This window comes from Lactuca virosa, chromosome 8 (genome assembly GCF_052849685.1).
Source record: "Lactuca virosa cultivar CGN04683 chromosome 8, Lactuca_virosa_CGN04683_v6, whole genome shotgun sequence".
Lineage (NCBI taxonomy): Eukaryota > Viridiplantae > Streptophyta > Magnoliopsida > Asterales > Asteraceae > Lactuca > Lactuca virosa.
This window is the reverse complement of record NC_136433.1, coordinates 252,877,116-252,894,957: the sequence shown is the minus strand read 5'-3', so window position 1 is coordinate 252,894,957 and position 17,842 is coordinate 252,877,116. Positions and strand designations below refer to the sequence as shown.

General features: G+C 28.2%; 2 protein-coding genes and 1 non-coding gene across 3 annotated transcripts; all 3 read left to right on the top strand.

Annotated features, from left to right (window-relative positions):
• The first annotated feature begins 4,183 nt into the window (after positions 1-4,183).
• On the top strand, positions 4,184-5,682 carry LOC145131434 (protein FAR1-RELATED SEQUENCE 5-like). Its single transcript, XM_079066115.1, has 5 exons — positions 4,184-4,340; positions 4,447-4,521; positions 4,608-4,840; positions 4,882-5,405; positions 5,487-5,682. Exons 1-5 carry the CDS (start codon positions 4,184-4,186, stop codon positions 5,680-5,682), a joined length of 1,185 nt encoding a protein of 394 aa, XP_078922241.1.
• Positions 5,683-6,030: 348 nt separating this feature from the next.
• LOC145131433 (protein FAR1-RELATED SEQUENCE 6-like) lies at positions 6,031-7,219 on the top strand. The gene is made up of 3 exons (XM_079066114.1): positions 6,031-6,516; positions 6,615-6,864; positions 6,948-7,219. Exons 1-3 carry the CDS (start codon positions 6,031-6,033, stop codon positions 7,217-7,219), a joined length of 1,008 nt encoding a protein of 335 aa, XP_078922240.1.
• A 9,875-nt stretch (positions 7,220-17,094) lies between these two features.
• LOC145135112 (small nucleolar RNA R16) lies at positions 17,095-17,186 on the top strand. Its single transcript, XR_013719590.1, has one exon. It is a non-coding gene; the product is annotated as a small nucleolar RNA R16 (small nucleolar RNA).
• The last annotated feature ends 656 nt before the right edge of the window (positions 17,187-17,842 follow it).

The following is a 17,842-nucleotide window of genomic DNA, read 5'->3' as shown; positions in this document are numbered from 1 at the left end:
TTTTTACAATATGTTTTCCTTTTTTCGGTTAATGATGTGATTTAATGAAGGATAAATTCTAATCAAATATTACAGTGAAAAATACTACTAATGCAACATAGATACACAGCTACATTTTTATTGCTAAAAGTTATGGACAGATGTAACAACTTCAATATATTACCCTCCAAAGTATTCCAAACTATAGATCAAAGATTGTAGTTAAAGTATAATTCACATTTTTATGTTACTGAATACTACAAATTTTTTTTTTTGTTGTGGCACCTAATACTTCGTCATAATTATATATATAATATTAAAACATTAATAAAGAATCATTATTAATCAAGGAACCAAGGAACCAATCTAAAGCGTCGGAATTTAAAGCGATCAACGGCAAAAAAAAAGGTTATAAACTTTTATAATAGACGCACATATACCATATTATAATAAAAGTCATTTTTTCGTTCAATTCTTTTTAAGCTATGTTTTTTTTTCGAAAAAAAAAACCGAATAGACCAATGTTTATGATTTTCCGTCATCTTTCCGTAGAGATCTACATACTCTCTAATAACTAAAGGTTTTTTTTTCCACTTGTCACACTCTCATTCAATTTGCTAAATGTAATTTTGTGGTTATTTTGAATTATTTTTTTTCCACATGTCATTTTTTTTAGTTTTACTATTTTATTAAATTCCACATAATAATCATCTTTAATAAATGAAGGTTTTTTTGCCACTTGTCATACTCTCATTCGATTTGCCAAATATCATTGTTTGATTAATTTGAATTTTTTTCACATGTCATTTTATAAGTTTTTCTATTTTATTAAATTTCACATAATATTTTAATGTAAAATTTGCAATAAATATAGAAAATAAATGTATATCAATTTCATTAATAAACTTACCTTTTAATTTCAAAATTCCTAAAATTAAAGCTTATTAATTTCTTTTCTTTATTTAATTATTTGTTTAAATTTAAAAGATAAAAAGCATTTCCATTAAAATAATTCATTATTTTTCATATTTTCTAATAAATTCAAAGTTCTCAAATATTTTGACCTCTATATTTAACTATTTTTTTTAAAATTAAAACATGTAATACATACATCTCACAATTCGTTGAAAAATATATAAAAAATGACCCAATTTCCATTGTTTTTTACAATATGTTTTCCTTTTTTCTGTTAATTATGTGATTTAATGAAGGATAAATTTTGATGAAATATTACAGTGAAAAATACTACTATTGCAATAGAGATACATGACTACATTTTTATCGCTAAAAGTTATGTACATGTGTAATAGCAATCATATATTACACTCCAAAGTATTCAAAAGTATAGATCCAAGATTGTAGTTAAGGTATAATAAAGTGTATTATATTTTTATGTTACTAACACTACAAATATTTTTTTGTTGCAACATCAAATTCTTCGTAATATATATATATATATATATATATATATATATATATATATATATATATATTAAAAGTTTAATAAAGAACCATTATTAATCAAGGAACCAATCTAAATCGTCGGAATTTAAAGCGATCAACGGCAAAAAAAATGTTACAAACTTTTATAATAGACGCACATGCACCGGATTATAATAAAACCTATTTTTTTCGTTTAATTTTTTTAAGCAATGTTTTTATCGAAAAAAACCGAATAGACCAATGTTCATTATTTTCCGTTCTCTTTCCATAGAGATCTATATATTCTCTAATAAATGAATGTTTTTTTCCCACTTGGGACACTCTCATTCAATTTGCCAAATGTCATTTTGTGGTTATTTGAATTAATTTTTTTTCCACATGTCATTTTATTAGTTTTTCTATTTTACTAAATTCCACATGATAGTTTAATGTAATAATTGCAATAAATGTAATGATAAATGGATATCAATTTCACTAATAAACTTATCTTTTAATTTCAAAATTCCTAATATTAAAGCTCATTAGTTTATTTTATATATTTAAATTATTTGTTTAAAATTAAAAAATAAGATGCATTTCCATGATAATAATTCATTATTTTGTTTTATTTTCTAATAAATTCAAAGTTCTCAAATATTTTGACCTTTATATTTAACTATTTTTTTTAAATTAACCCATGTAATACATGTGCCTCACAACTGGTTGGAAATATATCAAAATGACCCTTAATTCGATGTTGGTTATTCCCGGTTTCCATTGTTTTTTACAATATTTTTTCCATTTTTCTGTTGATGATGTGATTTAATGAAGGATAAATTTTGATGAAATATTACAGTGAAAAATAGTACTATTGCAACTGAGATACATGGCCACATTTTTATCTCTAAAAGTTATGTACATGTGTAACAACTTCTATATATTACACTCCAAAATATTCCAAACTATAGATCCAAGATTGTAGTTAAGGTATAATAAAGTGTATTACATTTTTATGTTACCGAATACTACAAATACTTTTTTTTGTTGCAGCACATAATTCTTTGTCATATATATATATATATATATATATATATATATATATATATATATATATATATATATATATATATATATATATATATATATATATATAGAGAGAGAGAGAGAGAGAGAGAGAGAGTTAGGTTCAAATGTTTCCAACAAGTATTGTGTGCATGGATGCACCGATCACAATTTAGCAAATTATTAATTATTTTATTAAATATGTAAGGGTAATTATGTAATCTTTCATTTTAATTCTTTATTTAGTCTGATTGTTATCCCTTTATATTAGGCAATGATTTATGATTGACTTAGTTATCATTAATTTAATTTTCTTTATATACTCGATTCAAACGTTCCCCACAAACAGATGACAATTGTCGATTCCCACAAACAGATCACAATTGTCGATTCCATTAGCTGATAATCAATTTGTTTTACACAATCGATGGATGTTCATACTGTAAATCGGAACCAGGTATTCATACATTATTAACAACAACATCTGACCATGATAATGAAGATTCGATTCAAACGTCCCCCACACACCCTTTTACTGTTTTTATATATATACATATGTATCAAATCTGATAATTTTGCATGATAATGAAGATCAGAATCCCGGGAAGGATCTGGGTAATGTCAGTGATCCCAAGAATCCGGTGAATGAAGTTGTGAAGGACAAAAGAAGATGTAAAATATGCTTTGGATTTGGTCATGATAGCAGGAACTGTCCTTTTGGATTGAAGAAAGCATAGAACTACAAGAAATTCATCAAATTCGTCGTTTTTAGATATTATTAAGTTTGATTTCAGTAAAATAAAAGTATGTTTTTGATGAATTATATGGTATTATTAAGTTTCATTTTACTGTAATAAATTTATCCTTTGAAAGGATGTTTGTGTTTTTCTTGTATATTTATGTTTTATAGGATCATACAGTTTATCATTCCAACAGAATGTCAAAGAAAAACATTACAATTATAATTCCAACAGAATGTCAAAAAATAATGTTCATTACATTTCATAAAATATGTTTGATGTTTCATAAAATCAAAACACATAATGTCAAAAATAAAATTTGCACACAATGAGCAATACAATGACTTGAACTTAAATAGTTTAAGATTTAACTGTATTGTAAGCCATATTACTATAATATTCTAGTAGATTGATTTGGAGATAACACATAGTAAACATTTTTGTTATCCATATTGCTACATTATTCTAATAGAATGATATTAAATGAATACAATGTGCATAGTTTTATAAGCCATGTTGATAATCTTATCAGTCATGTTTTCGAGGTAACACAAATTGATAAGTTTTATAAGTCATATTGCTATAGTATTCTGATAGAATTCATTCGAAAATAAAATAATATGCAGAGTTTTAGAATCCATATTGATATATCATTCTGATAGAATTATGTCGTTAATAAAATACTGTGCAACTTTTTTTTTAAAATTACATAATATTATTGTAAGTAATTACTTTAATGTACTGTTGAAATGTTTTATATTTGGAATGTGAATAGAGTACCTTATGAATATTATTATCTTTATCATGTTTTAAAAAAGAATCAAATCGGAATCATTTATTTTTATCAATGATCCCTAATATCAATCCTTTTAATTTGCATAGAATCCGTTTTTATCCCTATTTCTTTTCTATGTCAGTTTAGAATATTTTATTTTTTCAACTTCCAAAGCATATAGAAACACTGTCGAAATTTCTTAGTTATGGGCGATCAACTACCAGAGGCCAATAATCATATTTACGAGGAACATTATTTGGCTAGTGATGATGAAAATGGAATTGAAGATTTTAATTTTCCTGATAATGATACACTATATAATGGCGGATTTCACATAGGAGAAAGCAGTAATCCTTATTTAGGTGAGTTTTTGAATTATTTGTTTAATTTTTCATTGTATGTCAGATTTTATATTGTAACAAACATGTTTAATATTAAATGTTCATATTTTCGTTGATGAACATACAGAGGACGCAAATCATGAAGAAGATGAAAATCAGGTCGTTGATGAAGATACAAAGGTTAATATTGATTTCAGTGAAGGTATTAAATTCAATTCAGGATATTGAAATTTTTACAGAATAATAAAATTCTTTCAGAATAATTTTGTATTTGCTATGTTGAAACAGGACAACCTCATGTTACACATGATTACGTTTCTCCTGGTGGCACCTTGTATTGGACCCCGATTGTTTCAGACGATATCAAACCAAAAGTTACATCAAAATTCGATTCATATGGTGCAGCAGTAACAATGTACAGAAACTGTGCATTAGAATCTGGTTTTGATGTCAGGCTTGGAAGAGTCAAAAAACGAAAAATGGGATTATTACAAATAGACATCTTGTATGCAATCGAGAAGGTAATCCAAATACTAGTAAAGTTGGTACTCTGGAAATTCAGCATAATAAGACTCAAAGAAGGAAAGATTTATTTAGGAGGAATTGTAAGGCGAAAGTTGTTTTAGAAATAATTCCCAGTACTCTTAGATATATCGTGACTGATTTTGTCGAGCAACATAATCACGAGTTGTTTAGCAAGGGCAATATGTACTTATCTCGTTCAAAGAGAAAACTTGATTATTCCCAGGATATTTTCATTCATAACTTGTCAAAACAAAATATTGGTCCTGTAAAAGCACATAGACTGTATAGTGCTCTTCAGGTCGGTCCTTCGGTTCGAGGTGGATTGGTTTCTGATTTCAAGAATGCTAGGAGAAATCTTAATTGTTACATAGGTGGGAGGGACGCGAAATTCCTTGTTGACAAGATGAATGACAGGAAGAAAAATGTCCCATCATTTACTTTTGAGTATAAAGTGTTGAACAAAAGATTGAATGCTCTATTCTGGGTAGACGAAACAGCAAAGTATAACTACAATTCGTTCGGAGACGTTGTATCACTCGATGCCACATTCAGCATGAATAAGTATTTCTAACCTTAAATACTTTTACAATAGCAATTTCATTGTTTTCAGTTGTGTAAACTAATATTTTATTTTTAACATAGGTATGATACGGTTTTTGTTCTGTTCACTGGCATTGATAACCACAAAAAATGTGTAACATTTGGTGCTGGACTTTTAGGTAAAGAAGATGGAATTTCTTATGAATGGTTGCTTAGAGCTTTTTTGAAAGCTTTTGGAAAACAACCTCAATTGGTTATATATGACCAAGATCCAACTTTGAAAAAAAGCTATAGATAACGTTTTCCCGTTGGCACATCATAGGTTATGTATGTGGCATATAACAAAGAAGTTGCCAAATAAGGTATGCATCGAAAGACTATTATCCTTATTTTTTGTCATGAGTCTACGATGATTTTCTCATATTCTAATACAATAAATTGCTTTAACTTTATTATTTTACTCATCCTCATTAAATTTCAATTTATACATATTTTATCAATTGAAGATGCAGCCACCAATCAAAAATTTCGAAAGCGTTGTCACTATATAATTTGGAATTCTAAGCTGGAACCACATGACTTCGAGAATGTATGGCGTATGATGTTGGAGGAGTTTAAAATTACAAATAACAGTTGGATGAATACCATGTATGGTTTGAGAAGATTTTGGATCCCCACATTTTTCAAGCACATTCCAATGTCTGGTCTTATGCGAACTACATCACTGTCTGAAAGTAAGAATTGGTCATTTCAAACCACCACATTAACCGGTTCTTATCTTATCATGTTTATGATGACATTTGATTCAGTCATGGAACGACAAAGACATAATGAAAATCTCAATGATTTTAATACTGCCACCACTTTTCCTAAATTCATTACCCGTAGTCCGAATGAAACTCATGCTTCAAAGGTATATACGCGCACGATTTTTTATCAGGTTCAGAAAGAGATATCAAGAGCTAAAGATAATTGTTTCCAAAAGAATGTGATATCTTCCAACGGTGTTGACACAATTATTGTTTTGGAGAAAAAAAACAACAAAACTACTAGGCAAACGAATGATGTCGATGTTGATGACAAACACGAGGAATACAATTATAATTGTCTTATAAGGGATACTGAATACACGGTATATTTTTTTCACATTAATTGTCATTTTATCATTTGGATTTAAACACTAAATATTTACAACTTAAACATTCTCACTAATCATCTTATATATTCCAGGTCACACACTCAACCAATGATGGTTCATTCAAATGTACTTGTATGCATTTTGAACATGTAGGGATCTTATGCAGACACATATTCTGTGTGTTTAAGTTTTATGGCATTGAACAAATTCCTGAAAAGTACATTTTGAAACGTTGGCGTAGGGATGTTATTCCAACAGAATTACTGAAAAGACGCTTCCATAGTTCTTGTGACGATTCTAATTCCGACATGACTGCTATTGATATTTTTTCAACTGTTGACTGTTGTGTGTCTTTTTTGAGCCATGATGCAGCTAAGTTAAAGTTATACCTTGACGAGCAGAATAAGTTGAAAAAAAATCCGTAGACGATTGTCCAAATTATGATCGACCGACCAGAGCAGAACAGTTCAAGAAGCTTCTAGGCGTGGTAGTTCCTGATGTAGTATCTGATGTTAGTGACATTCAAAATCCTTCAGATATTCGTAACAAAGACTGCGGCAGTCGTAGGAAAAGATTAAAATCTACAAAAGAGATGATTGAGAAAGAAAGCTCGAAAGCTAAGAGAAAGTGTGCAACATGTGAACAGATGGTTCATCATGACAAAAGAAATTGTCCTTTAAAGAACGTCCAGAAATAATTCCCTTTTTATGTTATTTTAATGGTTTTAGTAAAATGACATTTCATTTTAATTTTGTCAGTTCACATTCAATGTTATCTTTTATGTCGTTTAATAAAGTATTCACCTTGATTGCTAGTGACGATGCCATTGTCAATGTATCTAACAATATTTATCTTTTTTTATTACTTAAAAATAATCATATAACGAAATACAAATATTCATTTCATCAATTCTATAAATTCATTCTTTTCCTTACTTACAGCAAGTTATACAACTTTTTTCAATCATTTTAAGATTGATTTTCATTTTAACAAAAACGTTTTATTGCTTAGTACAGTATACAAACAATGTGTACAATTTATATACAAGTATTCATTATACCATATTTACTTTCAAAAAGCCTATATATTTCGTAAACATAATCATTCCAACATAATTTTATATCTAAATATACATTTTCCATCTACATCCAATTTATATACACGTATTCTTTGTAACAAATTTGTTTTTTTCCGAATTATACATTTACACACACATATTTAATTTAAAAAAGGGTACATTATACCAAAATATACATTTCTCATCTAATTCAAATTAATAGAAAATAAAAACTATAACATATTCTTCTAGAATCATAACAACATAAAATATTCTGTCTGCATTAAAAAACTGTAAAAACAGCCGAGGCACACAACATATGAAATCGACGAAATTGACTTCATATTTCCTAAACATATCCATTCCAAAAGAATTTTATATTTTGATTTTTTATGCATTATACATTTACACACACATATTTAATTTCAAAAAGGGTACATTATACCTAAAGATACATTTGTCATCTACATCCAATTAATAGAAAATAAAAAACTATAACATATTCTTCCATAATCATAACATTTACAATATTCTATCAGCATGAAAAAACTGTAAAAAACAGTCCATTCACACAACATCTGACCATTTATTACAAAACATACATCAACACATACATTATTAACAACAACCTAGAATTATATTTAAAAAATCTTCATAATTTAATACTAAATTTTATTAATAAACAGCCCATCAAAAACTTAGTATTAAACTACTTCCCATTCTACCAGAATTGCTTATCACAATGCACAACATCATCATCCCAGAATTTAAACAATGCATCAACACAACCTTTATACCAAAATTAACATTCCATTAGAAGATATAAGCTTACATACCGATAACAATACTTCAAAACATATGACAGACAAAGTACTTTTTCAAACATCTAACATAAAGCAGAATCGTGTTTGAACAACCACAAAAAAAACGTTCAGATCATGCCATGTCAATATTTATCTTAAAAAAACCAAACTACCACTTCAAATTCTTACCTACGACCCTTTGCTTTTCTTTTTTTCTTCCTATTTTCAGCTGACTGTTGAAGAAGCATATTTTGTTCCAAAATATCCAGCTTACGAAATGTTTCAAAATATTTAACTATCATACTCTTAAACTTATTGAACTCAGCTGTCAACAATCTTGTCATGTATTTCATTCTTAACTTAATTATAACACTCACATCACCAGGCATTTTACCTGTAAGACCACACTCCCAACGCCCTTCATTTTCCCCCATGTAACTTTCCATATGCCTCATGAGGTAGATTCCACAATCTGTTCCAGATTTTTCTACTTGCCAAGATATGTTCATCACCCGTCCCGCCTTAAAAGTTAAGGCTTTTTCCATTGGATGATGTTCTGATGTCAAGTAGTTGCAAAACAGTTTTTTCTGTCATTAAATAGATCACACATATTCTTATAACAATATTTAGAATGAAAACCTAGTGCTCAGAATTTTTTTGATTATCTTACCACCAGGTTTGGTATCATGTCATATTTCCTTTCCAAAGTTCTTGTTCTCTTCACATGATCTACTATGTAGTATAAACTTGATCTCAAATCAAAGATGAGTAAGTAATACTTCTCATCATCAACTATTGGGAAGAAAACCTTGTACACATTAAAAAAAGAAGTTAATTTAATATTAAGTGATGCAACAAATTTTACATTTACTAAATAAACTTACAAGCGCAACATCTCTAAAACTTGGCTTGACATCAAATTTCTTAATGTAGATTCGCAATAGAGTAGCAAAAAGCCTACATTTCAGATCTTCCGACTTTAGTTCATTCAATATCTCTTCTGTCTATAAAAACCCACATCAACAACAAAATTAATTCTACAAAAATAAATTTGAATTTAAAATTAATTTAAAACATAAATTCATACCACAATAGTTGTATCGAAGAAATATCTTGAAAGCGATGATTCATCCTTGTAGTTCTCCATTTTATTTAAAAACGCAGCCCAACAATCAATTACTTTAGAATGCAAAAACATTCCTTGATTGAATTGATATGCAAAACCCTGGTGCAACAAATGACCTGTTCCAATGTCCCAAATCTCATCCTTGTAACAAAAATTATATATAAAATCAATCTAAATACATTCAAATTTATATTCTACAAATATAATAATTGACTCATATATACGAACCCATCATCTCTATTAGATGCAAAAACTGAATTGCATATCCCTGTTTCATCCTTAGTCAGTTTATCCCCAACCTTAACAATTCTTTCAATATAAGGGGAATGAAATATTTTTGCCTTTTTAGGGAAACGTTTTTCCCTTTTGTCATTATCATCATCTTCTGCAGCATTATCAACAGCTTCTCCTATATTTTTTCCAACCACATTATCCCCACTTATTCCTGACATTAGCTTTTTCCTTCTATACACCTGTAACTCAGTTTCATCCAACAACTTAATCATTTCCTCATTCACCCCAGGAAGTCGATGAAACTGACTCATTGTTAAAGAATTGGTATCAACAGGTGTACTATAATCGACTTCTTTTTCTACATTAACTTCAATAACTATCAATCCTCTAACAGGTGAACTATTTCCTTCACCACCATCACCTACATCATTCATATTTAACTCATTACAACCCTCCGGCTCATGAAATTTTTTGTTACTTGCCCCTTCATGCACTTCCTTGAAAAGCTCATTCATCTTTTCCATCCACTCATTTAACACCACACTATCAGGGAATTTTTCCAAACCATCCTTCAACGCAACCTCCATAGTACTTTTTTCTGTTAGAATTAACCTATAATTATGCTCTAAAACAGCAGCGTATGCATGCAATACATATAATTAATTATTAATTACATTCCAAGAATATTTCACCAACTTTAATATGGTAAATGTATAGAGAATTTAGTAGTATTCCAAAATATGTAATTTATATTCTACCAGAATATAAATTCAAATATTAATTACAGTAATTACAAATTAAATAATTATCCAAAAAAAAACATACTATTACCTCCTCATCTCCAAAATCCATCTTAAAACTGACCAATTGTTGTTCTTCACCTCCTGTTTCAATCCTCATATCGACATCATCATGCTCATCCCGAAATTGCTTCCCAAACCCTCCCAAACTGATTTCCAATCGTTGAATCTCTAATAAATTAGCACCATTAATATGCCCAATAAAAGGAAGCCTTTTAGCTGACTTCATAGAATACTTCATGTTATACATGTACACCAACTAAAAAAACATTAACTTAATCAATATATCAATAATAAATCACTACCAAATCTAAATTTTCATATAACACTATTTCAAACTTACAATCAGGAGTGTAATAGGACCACTGTAGTAGCTTGATTTGTCATCCCTTTTCCATAGTTTTTTCCTTAATCCCAAACAATCAAGCATATATTTACACCAATTTAACTTTGAAAAGTCTTCTACCAACACCAACTTCCTTACCACTTTTATTTGATTTGTTCCCATCAACATTGACTCTATGAAGTTGTTAACAAAAAGGGTCAAAAAATTAAGCCTAAACATCAAACTATCTTTTGTTGTAGCCTGAATCCTTCTTAAATACTCCTCACCATTGAACTTATCACAAGTATATTGTCCCCTCCATTCTTCTAGAATTTGATTCCCCTTATCACACAATGGCAACTCATTGATGTCTTCTCCACCAATTGGCAACCCCATCATATCATGCACTGTCTGTTCTGTTATCTCAATAACAGAGTTTTGTAGGACAAGTCTTTTACTATCAGCATCATACACATCTAAAAGATAGTAGCTTAGTTGCCCCGGATAACTTCTAATATTCACTTGCATAATTGACCCAAAACCCATTCTCAAGATTGCTTGTTTTTGTTCCGGTGACATCCCCCTAACAGCTGCAGTGATGTTATCACATTTCATTTTGGTTGGAAGGTATCTTAAACCAGGTGGATATTCCTTACTTGTTTTTCTAACATTAACTTCTTGTTCCTCATTGACAGATTCATCAATTCCCTTATTCTTTAAATTTTTTACAATTGGAACTCTATCATATTTCCTCTTTGACCTTATCTCTCTTTCCAAAAGTAGTACATTTAAAGGTTTAGGACTTTTCTTTGGTTCAACTGATTTATCAAGCTTTTTCTTTGACCTTCTTTCTCGTTTCACATGTTGTTCCTCTTCATGTACTTGTTCTGCTATAACACACAACAAATATTATAATGTTTAGTATAAGATATTAGATATTAATGTTTTAAAATATAAGATATTCTCTATATTCTAACAGAATAAAAATTTATTTCAATAACACAACTACCATAAACACAAAATTCCCATTCAAACAGAATACAAAATAATGACATATTACAAAAAAATATTTAAAGAAGTGAAATTCTAACAGAATATAAAATAAACTAAAAAAACATCATACATTTCATTTTCAAACATAACCCACTGCACATTGAAATACTTATATTCATACACATATTCGTATTCTACTAGAATATTCTACAATAATTGTACCTGTTTCAATTTAACTCATAATTCTAACTTAATAAAAATTAAATAACAAACAGTAAACATATTATACAATTTGTTTAAATGATAACAATATAAAAGAAAAATTAACAAAAAAACACCCTCTTTAAACTCTATCAGATGATATTACATATAAATTAGAATTCTACCAGAATCATTTATATTTCAATACAAGACATAAAATCCACTATCTATTTGGATAGTCACACTCATATAAAACATACTATTCTACTAGAATTTTACATATGTAAACTTAATCGATCTATTAGAATTTTGAATGTTTTAGTTTAAGTCATTAATCATATACAAACTTTGATTCCAGTAGAATATAAAATCTTTACACCCTGCTAATTAACTACTTATTCATAGAATTTTTCATTACAATTTTAACTAATAAAACAACATGATTAATTCTAGGAGAATAACAAACATCTTTATGTTCATATGAATAGAGCACTCGGGCAGAATAACATGGACAATTATTTCATTCTATCATACTATTATTATTTCAAGGCATACTGTAATGAACATTAATTATTCTTAGGAAATTCCAAAAAAATGACACCTTCTTCTTCAAAACTACAAATCATACATGCATAAATGATTTTAAATACACTTCCTACACTATAATACATTTTTCGAACTCAATAAACATCAACTAAAACAAAAAAATTGTTACCTTCAGGTTACGCAACGAAATCATCATCGTCATCTTCAAGATTCAAGGTCGTTGCTGTTGTGTTCTTGAACTTCGACTTGAATGAAGTCGATCGTGTACTCCTCATTCTTATAGAATACCGTACACAGAAGCCCCCAAATGCCGATTCCGTCTTCTAGGGTTAAGCGTCGATATTTATATGAAAAACCTTCAAAGAATCTTCCGATTTTGAAGATTGATTACAAAAAATCAGAATGTGTTTCAACCTCCAAAGGAATTGGGTTTTTGATTTTGTGAGTATGCGAGATATTTGGGATTATCGGTTGATCACTTCCATAGTTATCGACAATTTCCTAATAAAATGACGAGGAATGTACCATTCTACCCTACCGTGACCAGTCAATTAATGAAAGCCTATTAATTTGTTTTTTTTTGTATTTTATATTAAAAGAAAATCACTTTCTTAATTTACCACAAATGATTGGCCTAGAATCCTTTACACAAGCACACAATACTTAGCAAAAACAAAATAAACTAACCCTATATATATATATATATATATATATATATATATATATATATATATATATATAGAGAGAGAGAGAGAGAGAGAGAGAGACAGAGGTAGGTTCAAAAGTTTATCACATCTATTGTGTGCTAGAATAAACCAATAAGAATTTAGTAACAATTAAATGTATATTAAATAATATCCATACTTATAATTTCTTTTTATGGAAACTAACTAAATTCGTCATTAATGTCAACAATAATATTATTTCAGAATGAATTCGTATCTAGAAGAATGAGAGTGTAATCTAGCAGAACGAGATTCGTATTCCATGCAACTTTATTGTATTTTAAGTGATTAAGTTCTGAAAAAAAGTGAACCCATATATAAAAACATAGATACGAATTCATTCTGAAGAATGTTATTGCTGATATTAATGACGAAATTAATTATTTTCCATAAAAAGAAAATTATAATTATGGATATCATTTAATATACATACAATTATGGAAATCATTTAATATCTATATTTATTTAATTAAATAATTATTTAATTTTATTAAAATCGTATTGGTGCATTCTAGCACACAATAAATGTAAGAAACACAGTAACCTAGCAATATATATATATATATATATATATATATATATATATATATATATATATATATATATATATATATATATATATATATATATATATCAGTGTTGCAGAAAACGGTCTTGGCGGCTGATTAATCGCTTGACAGCCTTGAACCGATTACGATTAGGGTGCTCGACGGAAATTGGTCAAAATTAGTCAAACTCGGGCTTGGCGGTCCTTGGCCGGTCTTGGCGGTCCTCGGCGGGAATCATTTAAAAAATTCAAAATTTTTAATTTTTAAATATTACACCAACATTTTAAATTTTCAAATTTTAAAATATTATACTAAAATTTTCAAATTTTCAAAATTTTAAAATTTTAAATTTTCAAATACTTAATTTTTTAGGAAATATTAAAATTTTAAATAATTTTATTTATAATTTAGGGTCCACGCTTAATCGCCGATTAATCCCCGTCTAATCCGATTAATCGCTTATTATCAGTCGACCGCCGAGCTACCGCCGAACGATTTTTACAACCTTGATATATATATATATATATATATATATATATATATATATATATATATATATATATATATATATATAGAGAGAGAGAGAGAGAGAGAGAGAGAGAGAGAGAGTGAGAGAGAGAGAGAGAGAGAGTCAAGATCAAATAAGAAGGAAATTTTTGGCAGGAAGGTAAGAAGTTTTTTTTCTACGTATTTTTTTCGCGAACAAACAAAATGAATCATTAGATGATTCATTTGTAAGATGATTCACAAGAAAAAATTCTCAAAAAAACATCTCGATGATTCATTTATACAATGATTTTGTTGTTATTCACTAAAATTGTCATAAAAGTGATTTTTTTCTTAATTTACTTAAAAATGAATCATAAAGATGTTTTTTTTTGGGAATTTTTTCTTGTGAATCATCTTACAAATGAATCATCTAGTGATTCATTTATTTTGTTCGTCAAAAAAATATATAGAAAAAAAACTTCTTACCTTCCTACCAAAATTTTTTTTTTTACCGGATCTATATCCTATATATATATATATATATATATATATATATATATATATATATATATATATATCATACTATAATTTTTCCTATCACCTCATGCATTTGAAACCCCACAAATTTTCAAGCACCTCATGCATTTGAATCCCCCACACATTTTCACTTTCAAAGTAATTAATCACACATCATGAAAGGTTTTATAACTTATATAATATGTTTAATAAGCAATTAATGGATAGTCTACTATAAAATGTCATTCTTTTTGAGTAGACACACAAATACAAATCAAATACAAAATCCACAAAAAAACAAGTTTAAAGGTTTTGTGTTGGTTTGAGGGTTTTGGACCATTTTTCGAGCCATGTTATTATGTTAAAGTTTTTAATTTGTAAGTTTGTTATATATTTATTTTTTTATATTTTTCTTAGTTTAAGTATTATTTTAAGACAATAATTATATGTTGTGGTTGAAACTTTAATGTAAGTTAGATTGGATTTATGTTATCGATCATATGATATGGAAAGTGATATAAATAATATTTAATTAAATATTGTATATATGTTTGTATGTTTGTGTTGCTTCAAAGTAATAATTACTAAAAAATCATGGATATGCAATATTATCCATAGTATCTATGTAAGTCTTTTCTAAAATGCAAATTGTTTATCTTATCACTTTATATTTTAGTATATGTTTAACATTTTAATTATAATAATGTCTTTTAAAATTTTTCTTTCGTTTATTAATAATAATAATAAATGGTTTTAAAACTAATGAACCATAATTATAAATAATAAAATCAAATTATAAAATCATGGATATGTCATATTATCCATGCAAATCTCTTTTGAAATGCAAATTGTTTATTTTATCAGTTTATTATTTAGTGTATGTTTCACATTTTAATAGTAATATTAAATGTTTCTTAAAAGTCTTCTTTAACTTATTAATAATAATAAGTGGTTTAAAACTAAAGAACAATAATTTTAAATGATAATAACATCAACTTATAAATTACATAACGTTAACAACAAATAAATTGTATTTTAAATGAACATCATTATTGAAATTCAAAAATAATCACATAAGTAAAAGTTTAAATTAATCAATCTTAATAATTGTTAAAAATAATATTAAATAGATAATTATATTTAATTTTATTAATGAGGAAGGTGAGTTGATGTAAATGAATAATATTGTTCAAAATATTATGTCAAAGTTAATGTTAATAACATAAACATTTTAAACATATATTTTTTAACATTTTAACAATATAGTTTTAACCTACGCTGCGCAATGCGCGGGAATTCGTCTAGTATATATATATATATATATATATATATATATATATATATATATATATATATATATATATATATAGTAATACTTCACCAAAGAACATACTTTCTTCGGTCCTCATTTTTCCCCACTCTCCACTTACGCCATTATCGATCACACTCGCCTTATGTGCCCCGCCCCCAAATTATCCACTCAGATTTATTCTACGTCCCTGCAGTGTAGGGAGCTCCTCTCACTCCTCTTGTATGCTATGTCATTCGCCATATACTTCGTCAATCGGTAGGTCGTTCTCGATTGACATTCCTCATCGCCTTCATGTTCACTGTGCGTTATCCTACTCCTCTTCGCCATTATTGCTCTCGATTTCACGATCGTCTTCGTCCCTACCAGGCAACCTTCTTATCTCTTATGTTTGCTTCTTAAAACCTATGTGATTCACCACTAAATCAAGAAAAATACTACTAGCTTTTAGTAGTACATTTTAGATACAACCCTAACTTCAGGTAAATCATCATGTTTTTATTTTGCCCTTCGATCTTAGTTTTCGGCCCTCTTCCGTTCTCGCCCTCTCATTTATCACATCTTAAGCATATGAGTGTTAACTTCAGGTAAATCTTTCTTCTTGGCTATAGAATTTCAATTATGCCTAATGCCAAACGAATATGTCATTAATGAGATCACGCATACATAATAAATGATGTACTTACTAGCTTAGCAATGAGATAACCTAACACAAGAAACTCACGGAACAACAATGTAATGCATCGACAAAAGAAATCAAGTGTCAAAAAACATATATAGGCTCAACTATCTTCAGTTGATCAAATAGAACAACAACCAGTTGATGGATATTATCTGGTGCCAAAACCTTTCTCGAAATGTACTTTTGTGTCATGTTTTTACTCTCTTTTGTTGGATACAGAAGGCAAATGATGTTACACATTAATCTTATACTACACACTCAACATTTATTCATGTAGAAAAACATCTCTCAATTATATTCTAATGCTTTCCATATTCATAACTTCAAGTGATATTGGTTTTGAAAAGTTATAAAATTTAGATAAGTTTTTCACTACCTGTGCATTGATTGAATATTTTTAATGATGTGATTCAGCAGATGGGTATTTGTATTCAACTATTTATTTCTTTTCTTTATTATTTTATTATCATCTATAAATTGGATTTCATTTCAAAAGTTGTTAAAAAATCAATGAAGTTCTATGAATTTAGTGACGTTATTGTCCTGTGGTTTTATCAATTTGGTCTATGGATGATGAGATTATTCAGATATATTAGTATTTACTTATTTAGTAGCCTATCGGGCCTGAATTAATTTGATTTAATGAGGAATCTCTTACTACAGTAAACTGTATAATGGATTATTGGATTACTTACACTGGATATATATAAATTGGTGTTGTAACGGTTGTTAACTGAATCAATTATCAGTATCAAGAGTTCTAAAGATGTCAAAAGCATCAAATGATTGAATAAGATGGGTGTTTCTATGCACATTTCAGTAAAAACTTTTTAGGTGGAAATTGATATGGCACTATCTGCACATGTGATCGAGGTCGTTGTCTCAATCAAAAATAACCTCAAAAACCACTAGATAGCTAGGGTAAGTAAGGGTCGAATCCACGAGGAGTTTGTGGTTAAACCTTGT

Bases quoted from the DNA above. Each gene is read 5' to 3' on its own strand.
- LOC145131434 (XM_079066115.1), top strand. From the start codon at position 4,184: ATGGGCGATCAACTACCAGAGGCCAATAATCATATTTACGAGGAACAT. The intron at 4,341-4,446 runs GTGAGTTTTTGA...ATGAACATACAG, and splicing joins AAGCAGTAATCCTTATTTAG to AGGACGCAAATCATGAAGAA. The intron at 4,522-4,607 runs GTATTAAATTCA...ATGTTGAAACAG, and splicing joins TAATATTGATTTCAGTGAAG to GACAACCTCATGTTACACAT.
- LOC145131433 (XM_079066114.1), top strand. From the start codon at position 6,031: ATGTATGGTTTGAGAAGATTTTGGATCCCCACATTTTTCAAGCACATT. The intron at 6,517-6,614 runs GTATATTTTTTT...TATATATTCCAG, and splicing joins TAAGGGATACTGAATACACG to GTCACACACTCAACCAATGA. The intron at 6,865-6,947 runs GTTGTGTGTCTT...AAAAATCCGTAG, and splicing joins TATTTTTTCAACTGTTGACT to ACGATTGTCCAAATTATGAT.